General features: G+C 46.4%; 1 protein-coding gene across 3 annotated transcripts; it reads left to right on the forward strand.

Moving 5' to 3' along the window:
* Nucleotides 1–290: 290 nt before the first annotated feature.
* On the forward strand, nucleotides 291–15,568 carry MTA2 (metastasis associated 1 family member 2). Of its 3 annotated transcripts, none has more exons than XM_089483843.1 (18): nucleotides 291–432; nucleotides 5,424–5,491; nucleotides 5,683–5,776; nucleotides 8,280–8,397; nucleotides 8,587–8,650; nucleotides 8,867–8,984; nucleotides 9,090–9,192; nucleotides 9,286–9,385; nucleotides 9,949–10,137; nucleotides 10,532–10,606; nucleotides 10,790–10,848; nucleotides 10,952–11,049; nucleotides 11,300–11,439; nucleotides 11,838–12,066; nucleotides 12,188–12,277; nucleotides 12,692–12,810; nucleotides 13,292–13,462; nucleotides 14,705–15,568. In XM_089483843.1, exons 1-18 carry the CDS (start codon nucleotides 405–407, stop codon nucleotides 14,915–14,917), a joined length of 2,076 nt encoding a protein of 691 aa, XP_089339969.1. In that variant the 5' UTR covers nucleotides 291–404; the 3' UTR covers nucleotides 14,918–15,568. The 3 variants fall into 3 exon arrangements, with proteins under 3 accessions (XP_089339969.1, XP_089339970.1, XP_089339971.1); XM_089483844.1 differs by having other exon boundaries at nucleotides 13,314–13,462; XM_089483845.1 differs by lacking the exon at nucleotides 13,292–13,462.
* The last annotated feature ends 120 nt before the right edge of the window (nucleotides 15,569–15,688 follow it).

Consider the following 15,688-nt stretch of genomic DNA (forward strand, 5'->3'; position numbering starts at 1 on the left):
GTTTAATCCGACCAAACCCGAGCGCTGGGCTCGGCTTTTTGCCGGAAACTCCCGAACCTTTCCGGAGATGCCCGAAGGTATGCCGTGGACGCTGAGCTCGGGCTTTTTTCCGAAGCGTTGCCGGAAACTCCCGAACATTTCCGGAGATGCCCGAAGGGGTGCCGAGGACACGGTTCAGCCTTTTTTCCGAGGCGTCGCCGGAAACGCCCGAAGTGGGTGCCGAGGACTTCCGGAAATGCACGAAGCCCTCAAGGCTTGGCTGCGTGGGGAAGAAGGAGAGGCGAAGACGGCGACGGAGGAGGAGGAGGAGGAGGAAGAGGCGGCGGCGGCGGGAGGAAGGGATGAAGCGCGGCGGCCGGGTCCGGAGCTGCTCCTGAGGGGCTTTGGCCGAGGCCGAGGGCGCCATGGCGGCCAATATGTACCGGGTGGGCGGTAAGGCGAGGGTTTGGCGGCCTCGGAGGGAGGGGAAGGCGGGCCGGAAGGAGGAGAAGGGAGCCGGGCCTCGGAGCGTGGAAGGGGCAGGCCTCCGGAGTGGGGCCTAGTCAGGCCAGGGCCTCGGTCCCAGGAAGGCCAGGCTCAGGAGGCGGAAGGAAGCCGCGCTTCAAGGGCCGGGGGTCCGTTGGGCCATTATTTCGGGGCTCAGCGGAAGAGTTCTGACTGAGCGGGAAACAGCCTTTGGAGGCGCTCCAGACCCAGGAGACCCCGGAGACCCCGGGCTGGGCTCCTTCCTCCAGGGGCTCCTTTTGGGGGGAAGGGCTTGGCCATGGCCCTCCTCTGGGGCTGAGAGAGTGTGACTTGCCCCAGTTCATGTCGGCCTTGAGGCCCTTCCTGAATCACAGCAACTCAAGACAAACCTATCATATATATGTCTCTCTGTGTGTGTGTGTGTGTGTGTGTGTGTGTGTGTGAGACCATGGCCCTCCTCTGAGGCTGAGAGACAATAACTTGCCCAGTTGTGGACCCTGAAGCCCTTTCGGGATCACAGCAACTCAAGACAAACCTATGAGTGTGTGTGTGTGTGTGTGTATTGCTATGGCCATCCTCTGAGGCTGAGAGAGTGTGACTTGGCCCAGTTGTTGGGTGCCTTCAAGTCTTTCCCAACTTAAGGCAACCCTAAGGGGGGTTTCTTGGCAAGTTTCTTCAGAGTGGCCATCCCTGAAGCTGAGAGAGTGTGGCTCACCAAAGGTCACCCACTCAGGGCTTTTTTAGGCTCGATTAAGGAATTGAATAGTTTGGAGGAGGCAATAAGGGAATTACTCCTGGGAGTGGGGTCACTATGTTTTATCATGGCTAGGGGCCTCCTTTTAAAGTAAAGAGAGCATTTAGGAGCAGGAGGCAAACTGCTGGACAAAACAGCGTGGAGGAGATTGAGATTCTTCAGGAATAAGCGGAGAGAGGTATAAAGAGTGTGAGCGTGGGGCTAGGGGCGTTTTAATAGAAAGTAGGGGCTGTATTGTGCGAGAGAGTGTTAAAGCTTGGAAGTGACGGTGGAGTACTCAGGAGGAGCAGGCAAGTTCAGTAGCAGGGGCTGGGCAGGTGAAGGACAGAGCGGGGCTAAAACTAAAACTAGGTAGAGGGGCTTAGCCCCTCTCTGGGGGAATTGTGAAGATGAGATCTGCATGGACACTTGTCCCTCCACATTTGCGGCTTTGACTTTTGGAGCTTTGGTTATTCCCTTATTTTAATAACATGTCTCTCTAGGAATCTCTAGGTCCTCCAGCACAACTCTATGGTCAACGTTAACCGAAAGGCGCACTGAAGAACCTAGAGATTCCTAGAGAGAACACTCCACTAGGCATTTGTAGCTCCTCCAGGTCAACTCTGTGGTCAATGTCTGGCAGATGTTGACCACAGAGTTGCACTGGAGGACCTGGAAATTCCTAGAGAGGTGTTCTCTCAGGTAAAACATAATCTTTTTCTTATTTGTGCTTTTTCTACATTCACGGGGGTCCTGTGCCCCTAACCTCAGTGAATGTGGAGGAATGAATGTACACAATGAGATATCTGGGAGATGGCACTGAAGTCTAAGCATGATATTGGTTGGTTTCACATACATCACACACACACACACACACACATATATATATATAAAAACTAAAGGTCATGTTATACATTCTATTTTAAATAATGTTGTGCCTGAAACAAAGTTTGTGTACAATGAACCATCAGAAAACAAAGGTGTCACTATCTCAGCCATCAAGGACGATTTTGGAGTATTTCATATGTTCAAATTCTGGGTAAGGGATTCTCAGCCGGTACAGTGATCCCTCCATATTCGCTGGGGTTAGAGGTGAAGGACCCCCGTGAATGTGGGGGGAAATGCAAATAAAAAGAACATTGTTCTTTTTTTAACTGAGAGAACACCTCTCTAGGAACGCCCAGGTCCTCCAGTGCAACTCTATGATCAAAACCTTCCAGAAGCTGATCATAGAATTATGCTGGAGGACCTATGAATGCCTAGAAAAATGTTTTATCTAGGAACGTCTAGCACAACTCTATGTAAGTAATAAAAGAATTGCACTGGAGGAACTAAAGATTCCTAGAGAGAACATATTAATCAAAACCACAAATAATTATATCCACAAAAGTCAAAGCCACAAATGTGATTATTTGCGGATTTGATTTATTTGTTATATATTTATTTGAATCCCGCTCTTTTATCCCGCTCTTTTCCCAAGACTGGGATTAATATGTCCTCTCTAGGAATCTCTAGGTCCTCCAGTGCAACTCTGCCAGAGGTTGGCCATAGAGTTGTGCTGGAGAACCCTAGAACCTCCTAGAGAAAACCCTTCTCTTGGCATTTGTAGGTCCTCCAACATGATTCTACAATCAACCTCTGGCAGATATTGACCATAGAGTTTGTCAGCCTAACTCTTTTTCTTCTTAGTGTCACTATTTTCTGTTTATTGTGGGCTGAACTGGAATTACTTGAGTGATGTACTTAGCAGCTGTTAGTGGCAGGGGAGTAAAAAATGTCAGTCATAGTGGTACGCAAGAAGCAGTCCAAGCATTTTCCAATGTCAGACTAATGACTGGCAGTTCCATTACTTGAAAACCTAGCAGGCATAGGAATTATGGAGAGCCAGCATGGTGTGGTGGTTTGGCTGTTGGACAGTGACTCTGGAGACCAGGGTTCAGTTTCCAGTTCAGCCATGAAAGCCACTGGGTGAGCTTGGACAAGTCACATGCTCTCAGCCAAAGGCAATGGCAGACCTCCTCTGAACAAATCTTGCCTTACCGTCACCCTAAGTCAGAAAGGAATTGAAGGCGCACAACCACTAAAAGAATTGTGGAGCCAGCGGGGCATAGTGGTTTGAGCTTTGGGCTACCACATGGAGACCAGGGTTCGAATTCCCACTTGGCCATGGAAACCCACTGAGTGACTTCGGGAAAGTCACACAAAATCAGCCTCAGAAAAACCCATGATATAGGGTCACCTTCATGAGAGAGAGCCACCATGGCATAGTAGTTTAGGTGTTAGAATGGGATTCTGGAGACCAGGGTTCGATTCCTAGATCGGCCATGAAACCCACTAGTGATCTTGGAGAAATCACATGCTCTCAGCCTCAATGAAAGACAATGGCAAACTTCCTCTGAACAATTGTAGCCAAGAAAGCAACAACAGGAACTATGGATGGAAAGTCCCTAGTTCCATCTCAGAGCAGCCATAAATTTACCAGATGGCTTTCAGCAAGTTGCCATCTCAGCCTCCATCTTTTGACAGTGCTAGTAACACTATACTACTGCTATCCATGACTAAGATCATGTAGGTTCCCTTATATGGTTTGGAAAGAAAGATTTATAGCCTATCTTTGTCTATATTTTATTAAGGAAATGTTTATACTATTTTTTAAAAAAACTAAGAGTTTATAGTATTGGAAGTAAACTTAACAATAGTTATAATACAACAAAATACAATAAATGTGTACACGTTTATATAAATACAATGGGAGAAACATATTTAGCAAAATGACGAACCACTAATAAGTTTGTGCTGAGTAAACTGGTGTCTAATGTCGTATAGGAAATATGTAAATCTAGGATATTTGCCTATTTGGTATATATTGCTTCTGCACTGTGGGGGAGAAGCAAAGAAATTTCACAAGTAAAAGAAACATCATGCTTTCCTTGCTATAATAAAATGTCTGCTCATACCCTGTCTGGTTTCATTAGCCCTCATTCTCCAAATTTGTTCTCTTTAAACAATAGAAAAATGAACCCAGAAATTTAATTCTGCACTCTGTGAGACATAGAACATCAGAAGCCAGGTCTTTCGGATGCTCTTGGACTGCAGCTCCCAAGAGCCATCCCCACCATGGATTGTATGGTGGCTAGGACTGATGAGAGTTGCCATGCGACACCATCTAGAAGGCCAGAGTTGCCCACTGTTGTTGACAGCCTGTGAAGTTGTGGAATAGATATACTGAAGTGGAGGGTAGGAATTCTTGAAGCTGGGCCAGAAGAAGAGAATGGTTGAAGGGTTGAACTGACCCAGTTTAGGCATACTTGCCTATTTTTTGCTGTGGTTCTCTGATAGGCCTGGCATACAAACCGCACACTTTATGCTCCACACTTGATCAGTTGCTGTTAACCATGATAACTGAATGAAATCACCATGTTTCAATTCATGATGGGGCAGCTGTTTCCTCCATGCTTGCTTACATGTTTCCTGGAAGCAGGTGAGTAGCCATTGTAGAGAGGCAGGATGCTGGGCTGAACTGGTCTACCAACAGGACTTCTGTTATGTTCTTGGAGTGTATTTGTGAGAATGAGTCTAACATGGTCTTATGAGGAACATGGTTGAAATCTGGTTCTGCTAGGTGCTTGCCCCTTGGCCCCTTTGTTGCTTGATAGAGATGCTGACAATAATTTAGACCTAGTTCAAAAGAGATGGGGTAAAATAGTTTAGATTAGGAGCAGGCAGAGAGTAGTCCAAACCTATGGATTGATTTCACTGGTTGAACTGCAGTAAATCACCACAGGTTATTGACTCCATTATTTATCAAAAAGCCCACCCATGTTAGATTCTTAAAAGTAAGGAAGGTTGGAAGAAAAGCAGGAGTGTGTGTTCATGTTAAAGGACTAAAAGATCTCCCTCCAACCTTTATTTTTTTTATAAAAAACCCCATGAACATTGCAAACCAGTTCATTGACTATCTGTGCTTGAAGACAGCCTTCTTCTTTAAGCCTAACTGTATGTCCACATTGGTAAAGTTTGGGGTTATTTAGCAACACACACAATTCTGGAAGTCTGCCCACCTTTCCTTAAATAACATCCTGAAACCATTAAGAATGTTTTAGGAGAAAAGCAGTGTGCACAAACTTTGACTGTTGTTACATTAGCAAGTGCCTATTGAGGATATGAGCCTGCCTGCTTTCTAGCTCCTTTCCCCTCATTGGCTTTTGCTTCATCCTTCTTACAGATTATGTCTACTTTGAGAATTCCTCTAGTAACCCCTACCTTGTCCGCCGTATCGAGGAGCTTAACAAGGTAAGGGCAATACTCCAATGGGCTGCTGAGCCAGTTGTGCCCATTAAGATACGTGGGAGATGAAGCAAGATGTGGGTTAAATGGGTGTGGGGAAAACAATTGAAGTTAGCACCACATCCTGAAGCCATAGGACAAGCTGTATGCCCACAGACAGCATGATCCCATTCTCTTTAACTCTTTTCCCCCCACAGACGGCCAATGGCAATGTGGAGGCCAAAGTGGTCTGCCTGTTTCGGCGTCGTGATATCTCCAGTAGCCTCAACAGCCTGGCTGATAGCAATGCTCGTGAGTAGCAAGGAAAAATGGTGCGCTTATCAGTGGTAGGCAGGACAGTGGCTTCAAGGGGTTAGTGTTTCTTTGTTTCTGTGCAGCAGAGTATTTGGGATGTTGTGTTGAACAGGTCAAATGGGTCTTCAGCAGCCAGACTGGTGACACCTTCATGCGCATGAAGGATGTGGAAAGCACAAGCAAAAGACTAGGAACGGAGCTGTTGTCCTCTGTCTGTAGTGATGGGATGAGAGAATTCTTTCATCTACAGGGAATCCAGCCAGGAAGAGAAAGCATTCAAGGCTTCATTACCCACCCCCACCCACCCCCAACATACACACATCTGGAATAAAAATCTCAGAGAGATTTTCTTCGCTTCTTGAGGGATAAAGACACTTACGTGGCCTCAGTTTCTTCCTTGCAGAGTATGGAGCCCTGGTGGCGCAGTGATTAAATGCCTGTACTGCAGCCATTCATTCGAAACCACAAGGTTGCGAGTTCAAGACCAGCAAAGGGCCCAAGCTCGACTCAGGCTTGCATCCTTCCGAGGTCGCTAAAATGAGTACCCAGACTGTTGGGGGCAAATTAGCTTACTTGCTAATTTGCTTACTTGCTGTTCACCGCTATGATCTTTGGAATAGCGGTATATAAATAAAACAAATTATTATTATTATTATTATTATTATCACCTCCAAATAACACACAGAGGTAGTGGCTGGTTTTTTGCATGTTATGAGTTAGGCTCAGTACAGACTGGCTTCATGAGCCGGCCTGGGGCCAATTTTATGCTTGGGAGAATGGAGCGTCCGCACGCTCCCAAGCCCTACCGTATGCTGTCGGCACCATCATGGCTTGCCCCCATCCACACGGGGGCCGCCATGATGACGTAAATGTGGCACAGCGTCATTGGTGTATGTGAGGGTGGCAATGGTGCCCCGTGTGTGCCCTAAAAAGAACCCGCTGGGAGTGTGTTCTTTTTAGGGCTCCCAGAGGCTGTGCCATTTGGTTGCTGCGAACTCCGTTGGGGGCAGAAAGAGGTGATGTCTCGCTGCCCCTTTCTCCCCATCTGTCCAGACCCATAGTTAAATTTCAACAGGGGTAGGATGTACTTAAGTTTAATAGTAACTTTTGGCCTAGGAGGAAAATGTGTGCAAAACCTAACTCGAAAGGCTGGGAGGATGCATCTTTGCAGATCCTAGCATCAACAGCTACTGAAGGGCTAACAAAAATTGGGTCACACCTGTAGGGTGAAGGGGAAGGAGTACGTACGACTGTGCTTAGGCTTTCCTTGATTTTTGAAAAAGGACTGGGACCCTGACTATCCAGTCAGACTGAGCAAGGAAGGGAGATGAATGCTTGTTGAAGGCTGCCTCACATTCACATGCCTGCCTGCCATCCCAGCACAGAGTTTCCTGAGCAAGGGGTGGAGGTGATGTTGGTATCCCTATGGTTTTTCTTGTTCCCACCCTCCCTGGGACACTGCCAAGTTTGAGGACAAAAGGGGAGTGGGAGAACAATGTGCCTCTTGGTGGCCACTGCTGCCTTGGCTGCTTCTCATGTGTGTGTGTTGAGAATGACTCCAAGAGAAAGCAACAAGCATAGTGTGTTTGCTTGTGAGGGAAGTGAGAACGGAAACAATGACAATGACTTCAAATTCTGAGTGAAACAGGCAGCTGAAACAATCAAGGTATTAGAGTGCTTCCTGTCTTAGAAAAGGCTTGTGTTTGAGGCTGTTTAGTTCAGGGAGGGAAAATTGTTGAGAGGCCTTGGTAAAAGTTATGTTATGAGCAGAGCATGGAAGAAGAAAAGACAGGTTTTCTTTCATAGTGCTAGACCTCTCAGCCATCTAGAAAAACTGAGTAGTAGTAGACTGAGTAGAGACAATTTAGGGGCAGACTTTCCTTAGTCTGTAATTAAATTACACCAGACACCACAATGGAATAGAGTGACAGCTATTGCCTTAGATGATTTTTAAAAGTAAATGAAACATGTTCATAGCAGAAGACAGGTTTATTCATGGTTATTATGTATGATAGGTGATTAGAATGATAGAGGCAGTACATTTAAAAAAAACATTTAATGTATCTATTGTAATTATGTCCCGGCCTGCCTCACACACCTGGTGGTATCCCATTTTTATCTTTTCAACAATGCTATGAATTGGGAGGGGGGGTATGGTGGTGGTCCAATATTACCTAGTGAGCTTTGTGGAGATTTAAACGTATCTCTTTCCAGTCCAAGTTGTATATTTTATTCACTGTCACAGGGCTTCTCAGGCATGGGGTTGAGGAGAGAAGGGACATCCTTTTATGATGCGAAAGAAAACGTTGGGTTGGACAACGTTAGACCTGATGCAGTAAATTAGTCTTCATGAACTGGAAACCCCCTTTTAACCTTGCCACTCAAAATTAGTTCTCAGAATTACCAGGCTGGCTGAGTAAACAAACCAGACACAGAACTGAACACCTGATAGTTTTTATTCACTCTCTCCATCTCCCCCCGCCCTCCACCTAAACCTAAGGAGAATTTGAAGAGGAGTCCAAACAGCCTTCAGTGTCAGAACAACAACGTCACCAGCTAAAGCACCGTGAGCTCTTCTTGTCACGCCAGTTCGAATCTCTGCCTGCTACCCATATACGGTAAGCGAAGACTAAAGACAGTGGATCAGACCTTTTGGTAGTTGTTCTTTTGGGATATAAGGGGAAAGAGAGGGCTTCTCTGCTAGGGCAGACCATCTTCTTGTACTAACAGGATCTTAGGGGGTGGACCAGTCGGTAGCAGGGCACAAAGTTCAGGACTATGATACAAATCTTTCTTGGCCTTTGTAGGGGAAAATGCAGTGTGACGCTACTCAATGAAACAGATATCCTCAGCCAGTACTTGGATAAAGAGGTAAGGCTGCCTGAGTAATGGGGCAATTCCATGGCTGCTTGTGAGATTCTACAAGTTTGAAGCTTGTGATAGAATGATGTCTCTCAGTCTTCTCACTAGAGTAGTTGCCAAGACATCCTCCCAAACTCTGCAAAATAGGATGTGTTGTGAAAATTTAGAGATTAAAGATTTCTGGGTACTTTTTGTTAATTCATCTTATCACACATTTCCTTCCAGGATTGTTTTTTCTACTCACTGGTCTTTGACCCAGTTCAGAAGACTCTCTTAGCTGACCAGGGTGAGATTAGGGTTGGCTGCAAATACCAGGCAGAGATCCCTGAGCGACTGGCAGAAGGTAACTGAGATGGGCCCCACTTGCTGTACAAAATGTATTCCCCCCAGTCAGTGGAAACGGGTGATCTAAGTGTAGTTCTATCACCCCTCTTTAATCTTTCTTCAGGAGAATCTGACAACCGAAACCAGCAGAAGATGGAGATGAAGGTGTGGGACCCTGACAACCCCCTCACTGACCGACAGATTGACCAGTTCCTCGTGGTCGCTCGGTGAGATCCATCTGGGAGATGTTGTAGCTCCTCTTGCCCAGTTGACTCTACTTCCTATGGGTTGTGAATCCTTTCTTCTCTCTTTTGTGCCAGGGCGGTCGGTACCTTTGCACGGGCCCTTGACTGCAGCAGCTCCATCCGGCAGCCCAGCCTTCACATGAGTGCAGCTGCAGCCTCCCGGGACATTACACTGGTGAGAAAGCACTCTGTGTGTGTGTAGTAGTAGTAGTACTACTACTAGTAGTAGGGAGGGAAGTGGAAGAACAACCCTGTGGATATGGTATGGGTAGCTTAGTTCCTACCAGTTTAATTCTGCTGCTAATTAGGGCAGATGCTGAATGCTTTTGATCTCAAATCTTTATTCAGATGGTTCTTCAGCATTGCTTACATATTTTCAAGCTAGTGTTTCTAACCATAATGATAGGAGGACTTAGGACTGGAGTGTGGCTTTGGCATGGCTTCTGGGCTCTTAGGATGTATGCATCATTTAAACAGCATACCTTCAAAGTGACCCGAAGCAGCTTTATTTTGGCCTGTCTGTATGGGTCCTTAGATGGCACCAAACCCATAGTGTATCATGTCAGGTTATTTCACTGATCTTCCTGAACTGTGCTTTCATAAAAGGTCTGATCTGGTTTTGACATTTCTAAGAAGTGTAATGCTTGCATCCAATTCTGCCACTTGTATACAAACCACACAGTCACAGCCCACTCTGGCTCAGCTCTTCTGACAGCCTATCCTTACCTGTCCTGATAGTTCCACGCAATGGATACGCTGCAGCGGAACGGCTATGACCTGGCCAAGGCTATGTCAACACTAGTGCCCCAGGGAGGACCTGTGTTGTGCAGGGATGAGATGGAGGAGTGGTCAGCTTCAGAAGCTATGCTCTTTGAGGAGGCCTTGGAGAAATACGGCAAAGACTTCAATGACATCCGACAGGACTTTGTGAGTTGGGGATATAGATTGGCTTGAACAGACCAGTCTTGAGTTCCAGTGGCTCAGCTTTTCACTACCATCATCCCTATGTTCCCCAAAAGCAGAAAGGTTGTGATCTCCCCCCTCCTCCCGAATGTGGACCCCTATCCTACCACCCTTGCTGAGCAACCACAGTTTATAGCCGCTCTGATAGCCTTGGCTGAAGAGCAGGGTATAAATAAATATCACGCTCTCAGAGAACAACACTTCTAACTTGAAATGAAATACCCAACTCCCCTTCTCAAAATAAAGGATTGAGGGAGGGGTGTAGATGGCTCTAACCAGGATAAGCCTAAGATGCATTCAAGACCACATTAATACTGGCTGGAACAATGCACATTCCTGAAGTCTCTGTTCCTTGCAGCTCCCATGGAAGTCACTGGCCAGCATTGTGCAGTTCTACTATATGTGGAAAACTACAGATCGATACATTCAGCAGGTGGGTGAGCAGTTTTCTACCTACATCTGAGGCTTGAAAAGAACTTTGCCCATGGGCAGTGTCCTTTGTCCAAGGATTCATGTGTATTGGGGTCACTTGCTAAATGGTTTTTATACTTGGATCTCTGAGCAGGCCACAAAACACAACAGTTCTTTATCTTAGTTGTTTTCCCTTTCCATGCAGAAAAGATTGAAAGCAGCTGAAGCTGACAGCAAGCTGAAGCAAGTGTATATACCCACCTAGTAAGCATCTCTACCCACCTGTTATAGACTTCGAAAAGAGAACGCACAGAGAAAGTGGCCAGACCTTTTTAATTGTGCTGTTTTCTCTTCATCTTGTTTCCAGCACAAAACCGAATCCAAACCAAATTGTCTCTGTGGGTTCCAAGCCTGGCATGAATGGAGCTGGCTTCCAGAAGGGACTGACCTGTGAGAGCTGCCATAGTAAGTACACCTCTGGACCAGAGGATGGGGGGGTGTCTTATATTCCTGTTATGAAGGAATCTGACCCTGTGTCATTTTGGTACAAACGAGTTTAGCAGTTTTTTAGTCCTGAGGTTGATATAGTTTGGCAATTGGCTGGCATAAACATTGGAATAATAATGTCTCAGCCTGGCCAGAGGACTGTGGCGTTCAGGTTTCGACCTACTTGAATCTGTTACATAGCCTTCCTTGTCTCCTTTTTGCTTCACAGCTACCCAGTCAGCACAGTGGTATGCCTGGGGTCCACCCAACATGCAGTGCCGCCTCTGTGCTTCTTGTTGGATCTACTGGAAGAAATATGGTGGCCTGAAGACCCCAACACAACTTGAAGGAGCAGCACGCAGTGTCACGGTAACACCCCTTGATAGTCTCTGTTTTCAGATAATTCCCAAGTTATCCTTTCTTTTTATCTCTTTAATTCCTGTTGTCTCTGAGGCCTCTAAAACTTACCATGGTTTCTTGTTATGCCTTGCTGGCATATTTTTAGAGATGTGGGCTTTGTCAAGAGGGTATTTCTATTCATATACTCCTTTCTGACCATGAAAACAGCTTTGCCCTTAAACAAACCAGAGGCTTTAGCTTTGTGGCAGTGCAAGTTGCGTCTTGGGGAAAGGGACTCTTGGTGGCAGTGTACTTACCCACTTTTAAAAAACTGAGGTGCCATTTTGCACCTTTCCTCCCTGCCTCGCTCCTGCCATTAATCATTCACATCATAAGCTACAGGGAAATCTCATTCTTCCTGTTTACAGGAGCCACATTCCAGGGGCCATATGTCTCGACCAGAAGCCCAAAGCCTTTCGCCATATACGACTAGTGCCAACAGGGCAAAACTTCTGGCGAAGAACCGGCAAACTTTCCTGCTGCAGACCACCAAGCTAACTCGCATTGCACGGCGGATGTGCCGGGATATCCTCCAACCGCGTCGAGCTGCCCGGCGTCCGTATGCTCCCATCAATGCCAACGCCATCAAGGCGGAGTGTACGTGGGCTGGAAGGAAAGAACCACCTGGTCTTGGGATTGTGGGTGGAAGGAAGGGCTGCCTGTAAATTACTAGGAGGTCTACTGGATCTCATATCGGTTACCTGCACCTTCTCTCCAGGTTCTATCCGGCTACCCAAAGCTGCAAAGACTCCTCTCAAGATTCACCCTCTGGTGCGGCTTCCCCTGGCTACCATTGTCAAGGAGCTAGGTACGGCTTGTTAATACTTACCACTTGACTAGTATTCAAACAATGATGCAGCGCTTAAGAGCATGCCACAAGCATGGGAGTTCATTCACCTTACCCCCTTTCTGTGGTTTGTTGCTATGGTCAAATTGGACAAAAATGTTTCGGCATTGATTTCCAAATTGGGCAAATTGACCATCACAGATCATGGGAAAATGTTACTCCTTTCCCCAGCACACCAAGTGTACAGCACATTTGTAGATGGTGAGAAACATCATATGGAAGACAGAAAAACACTAACAAATCACTGCATTCTGCCCTACCAAAACCTTAAAACTATTAAAAGAACAATTATCTCCAAATGTAGAGGCAAGATACTTGGATATACCTGTATTTCTCTTTCAGATCACCCTAACCCAATATTCTTTGCTTTTCCAGCTGCTCAAGCCCCCTTGAAACCAAAAACCCCGCGAGGCACTAAAACGCCTATCAATAGAAACCAGTTGACCCAGAACCGAGGCTTGGCAGGAATCGTGGGCAAGCGAGCATACGAGAGTGTGAGTGTCATGGGGCTGTGGCAAAAAGATGTAAAGGACAGTGAGGTTTGGAAGCATTTCTGAACATTTGGGGAGCAAATGTGTTAGAGGGGCACAAATTTTTGAAGCTGTGCTTTGTGTATGGGAGGGGGAGACTCACAAACTAGTTTGGCTTCTGGAACATAGCAGTTCCAAAATTTTACGAGTCTAAAAGGGAAGGTTGTGATTTGTTCTCAAATTGCACTGGATTCCTGTAACATTTGCTGTTACTGAGGATGTTGGTTTGGTGCTGCTTACATTTTCTTGAGTTTCTATCCCCTAGTTAGAGTGAAGATGTTTCTCAAGTCATTTGAGTCTCTCTGGGCTCTGCACCGGAGCAGTTAGTGGGTGGAGGGGTAGCCAGCGTTCCTAGAGCCAAGCACATAGGCTTACTTGGGAGGGTGGGAGAGGGAACCAGCAAAAGATGGACATGGCTTTGGGGGGGGGTTCCTCTCGCTGATAGCTCTGTGTGCGACCGGGTGCAGGTGGCAGGGGGCGGGCTCCCCTTCTCAGCCAACGGGCGGCCCATGACTTCCGGAATGAGGTCGAGCACTCAGCCTGCCATGAAACGTCAGAAGCTGAACCCGGCCGACGCCCCCAACCCTGTCGTTTTTGTGGCTACCAAGGACACCAGGTACTGGGGAAGGGATTTTTTAACATGCCATTGGGGCTAGCAGAAAGGTACTGCAAAGGGGCGGTATGGCACAGGGTTGGCCTCTTTGGTTCAGTCCTTCTGCCAGAGATAATGGAATCTGTGCCAGTAATGCATATCGGGTGTGAAAATAAAATATAGTCTCCCTGCCCCCTCCCATACCACCTGCTATTTAATGCTGCTTAGATTTCTCCATGCAGACCTTGAACTCTCCCCGTTTCCCCCATTTCTTCAACAATTCTGAGCTTAAACCAGGAGGACTTCATTTGGTCTCGAACAGTCAGAGGCCTCTAAGTCAAGTAATAGTAACTTAGCCTGTGATTCACCTGGTAATTTTAGTGTCTGTCTCCCAAACAAGTAAAATTCTACTTCATTTTAGATTTATTACATATACTGGGTTTTCATGGAATTCTGGATATATGCTTTTTTCTGGCAAGAACATGAGGTGGTAAAAGGAAAATGAGCCATGTGTACGCAAAGGCTATGCACCTTGTGTCAACTATTCGATTGGTCCGAGTTCCTTGGCAGCCGGTGTGAGGTCGAGAAACTTTTGTCACTTTACCTTAGGCTATGCTGTGTTTCAGAGGAAGGACTTGGCAAAGCCACCTCTGACTATTCCTTTCTTTAAGAATCCCCTATGAAATCTGTGGCATTCCCTCAAGTCGGCAGGTGACTTAAAGGTGTATGCACACACACAAAATACTCAGAAAGCCAGGAGTGTGTCAAGTAAGTAGCATTAGTTTTGGACACAGTTCCTGTTTTAGAAGCAGTGAGCTGTTCCTAAGAGTCCTTTCCTCCAACTTGCATAAGTGTATGATTTTTAGGTAAGATTTTCTTTCATTATACATTTAAGTGGCTAAAAGTTTTCTGTGGCTTTGACACTGGAAGGAGCAAACCCACAATTCTGTAAAAGCTTGCTGATTCTGGACCATATTTAGAAATAGTCCAGATCTCTGACGCAAAAGCTGCGAGGGGAAGGGAAAGAACCTGAGAAAAGCAAGTGGCAGGAAATACTGAGGAGGGTTAAAGCCAAAGGTTATGTATGGAGCCCACAAAAACAGGGTCTGGTTCCCAGGCACCAACCTGAGGATTGCGTCTTTCAGCACGGTCTCCTCTTTTCTGAGGAATGCACCTGGGGTTTTGTCCTCTTTTTGTTTGTTTTATTTTTTATGAAGCCTCTTGTCATAGCTACACAATGTTCTATTCCTTTTTTTCCTTCCACAGAGCACTCCGCAAGGCTCTGAGCCACTTGGAGATGCGCCGTGCTGCCCGCCGGCCCAACCTGCCACTCAAGGTGAAATCGGTGCTGCCCCTCCGCCCCGTGGTAGCCCCCCTGGTGCCCGTGCCTCCAGTCCATCCTGCCAGCACCAGCGAGCCCATCATCCTGGAAGACTGAGTGTTGTTGCTTCTCTGGCATCCCCTCTAGGATTCTTGTAGCCATTTCATCCAACACCCCTTTTTTGTGTCCAAGGCCTTTCTGGCAGAGGGGACTTCAGAGCTTCAAATCACCAAGCGTTTGCTGGGATCAGGCCAGGCAGGCAGGGACATCTCTTCTCAATCCCCTCCCTTCTCCCGGGATCCTAGACACCCAACATTCTTTTTATATATATTATTTTTTAATTTCCACCTTTTAACGTTGTTTTTCCCTCTCCTTCCCCCTCCCCAAAGACTTGCGCACAAAGCTGCCCCCCTTCCAGGGAAACACTAGAAATGCAGGTTGTGCCCTCATTTGGGGGAGAGGATACTGTAGGTGTGGCACAGAATAAGCGGAACACAGAATCCCTTTCAAGATTCTTCCCTTCAATGCTGCCTCTACGGCTGTTTTTACTTTTTGTGTGTGTTTGTGTGTCTTCTTTCCTTTTTTGTGTGTCCCTTTTTTTAAAAAAAAGTTTCCCTCTGGTCCTACGTACATATTCAGGGAAGGGAGCAACTCCGCTTCTCTGAGAACATGGCTACCCCACGCCGTTGCTTTACCCAACCTTTGACAAGCCCATTTTTGTACATGGTTTAGAGAGGAAAAGTCAGGTTTTTTAAGTCAGCCTCTGGTTCTTATAGCAACAAAAATAAATAAATGCTGTTTTCTTCATATCTTCCTTTTGTACATTTTAATCTTTTACTACATGTTGGGTGGGGAGTTCACTAGGAATATAGGCTTGGTTTGTCAAAATTTTGAAAAATGTTGCTTCTAACAGCAGTAGAATTCAGAAT

Source organism: Sceloporus occidentalis, unplaced genomic scaffold, assembly GCF_023333645.1.
Source record: "Sceloporus occidentalis isolate IW3139 unplaced genomic scaffold, rSceOcc1.0.p SCAF_20, whole genome shotgun sequence".
In the NCBI taxonomy this organism is placed as follows: domain Eukaryota; kingdom Metazoa; phylum Chordata; class Lepidosauria; order Squamata; family Phrynosomatidae; genus Sceloporus; species Sceloporus occidentalis.

Bases quoted from the DNA above. Each gene is read 5' to 3' on its own strand.
- MTA2 (XM_089483843.1), top strand. From the start codon at position 405: ATGGCGGCCAATATGTACCGGGTGGGCG. The intron at 9,193-9,285 runs GTGAGATCCATC...CTTTTGTGCCAG, and splicing joins CAGTTCCTCGTGGTCGCTCG to GGCGGTCGGTACCTTTGCAC. The intron at 10,849-10,951 runs GTAAGCATCTCT...TCTTGTTTCCAG, and splicing joins CAAGTGTATATACCCACCTA to CACAAAACCGAATCCAAACC.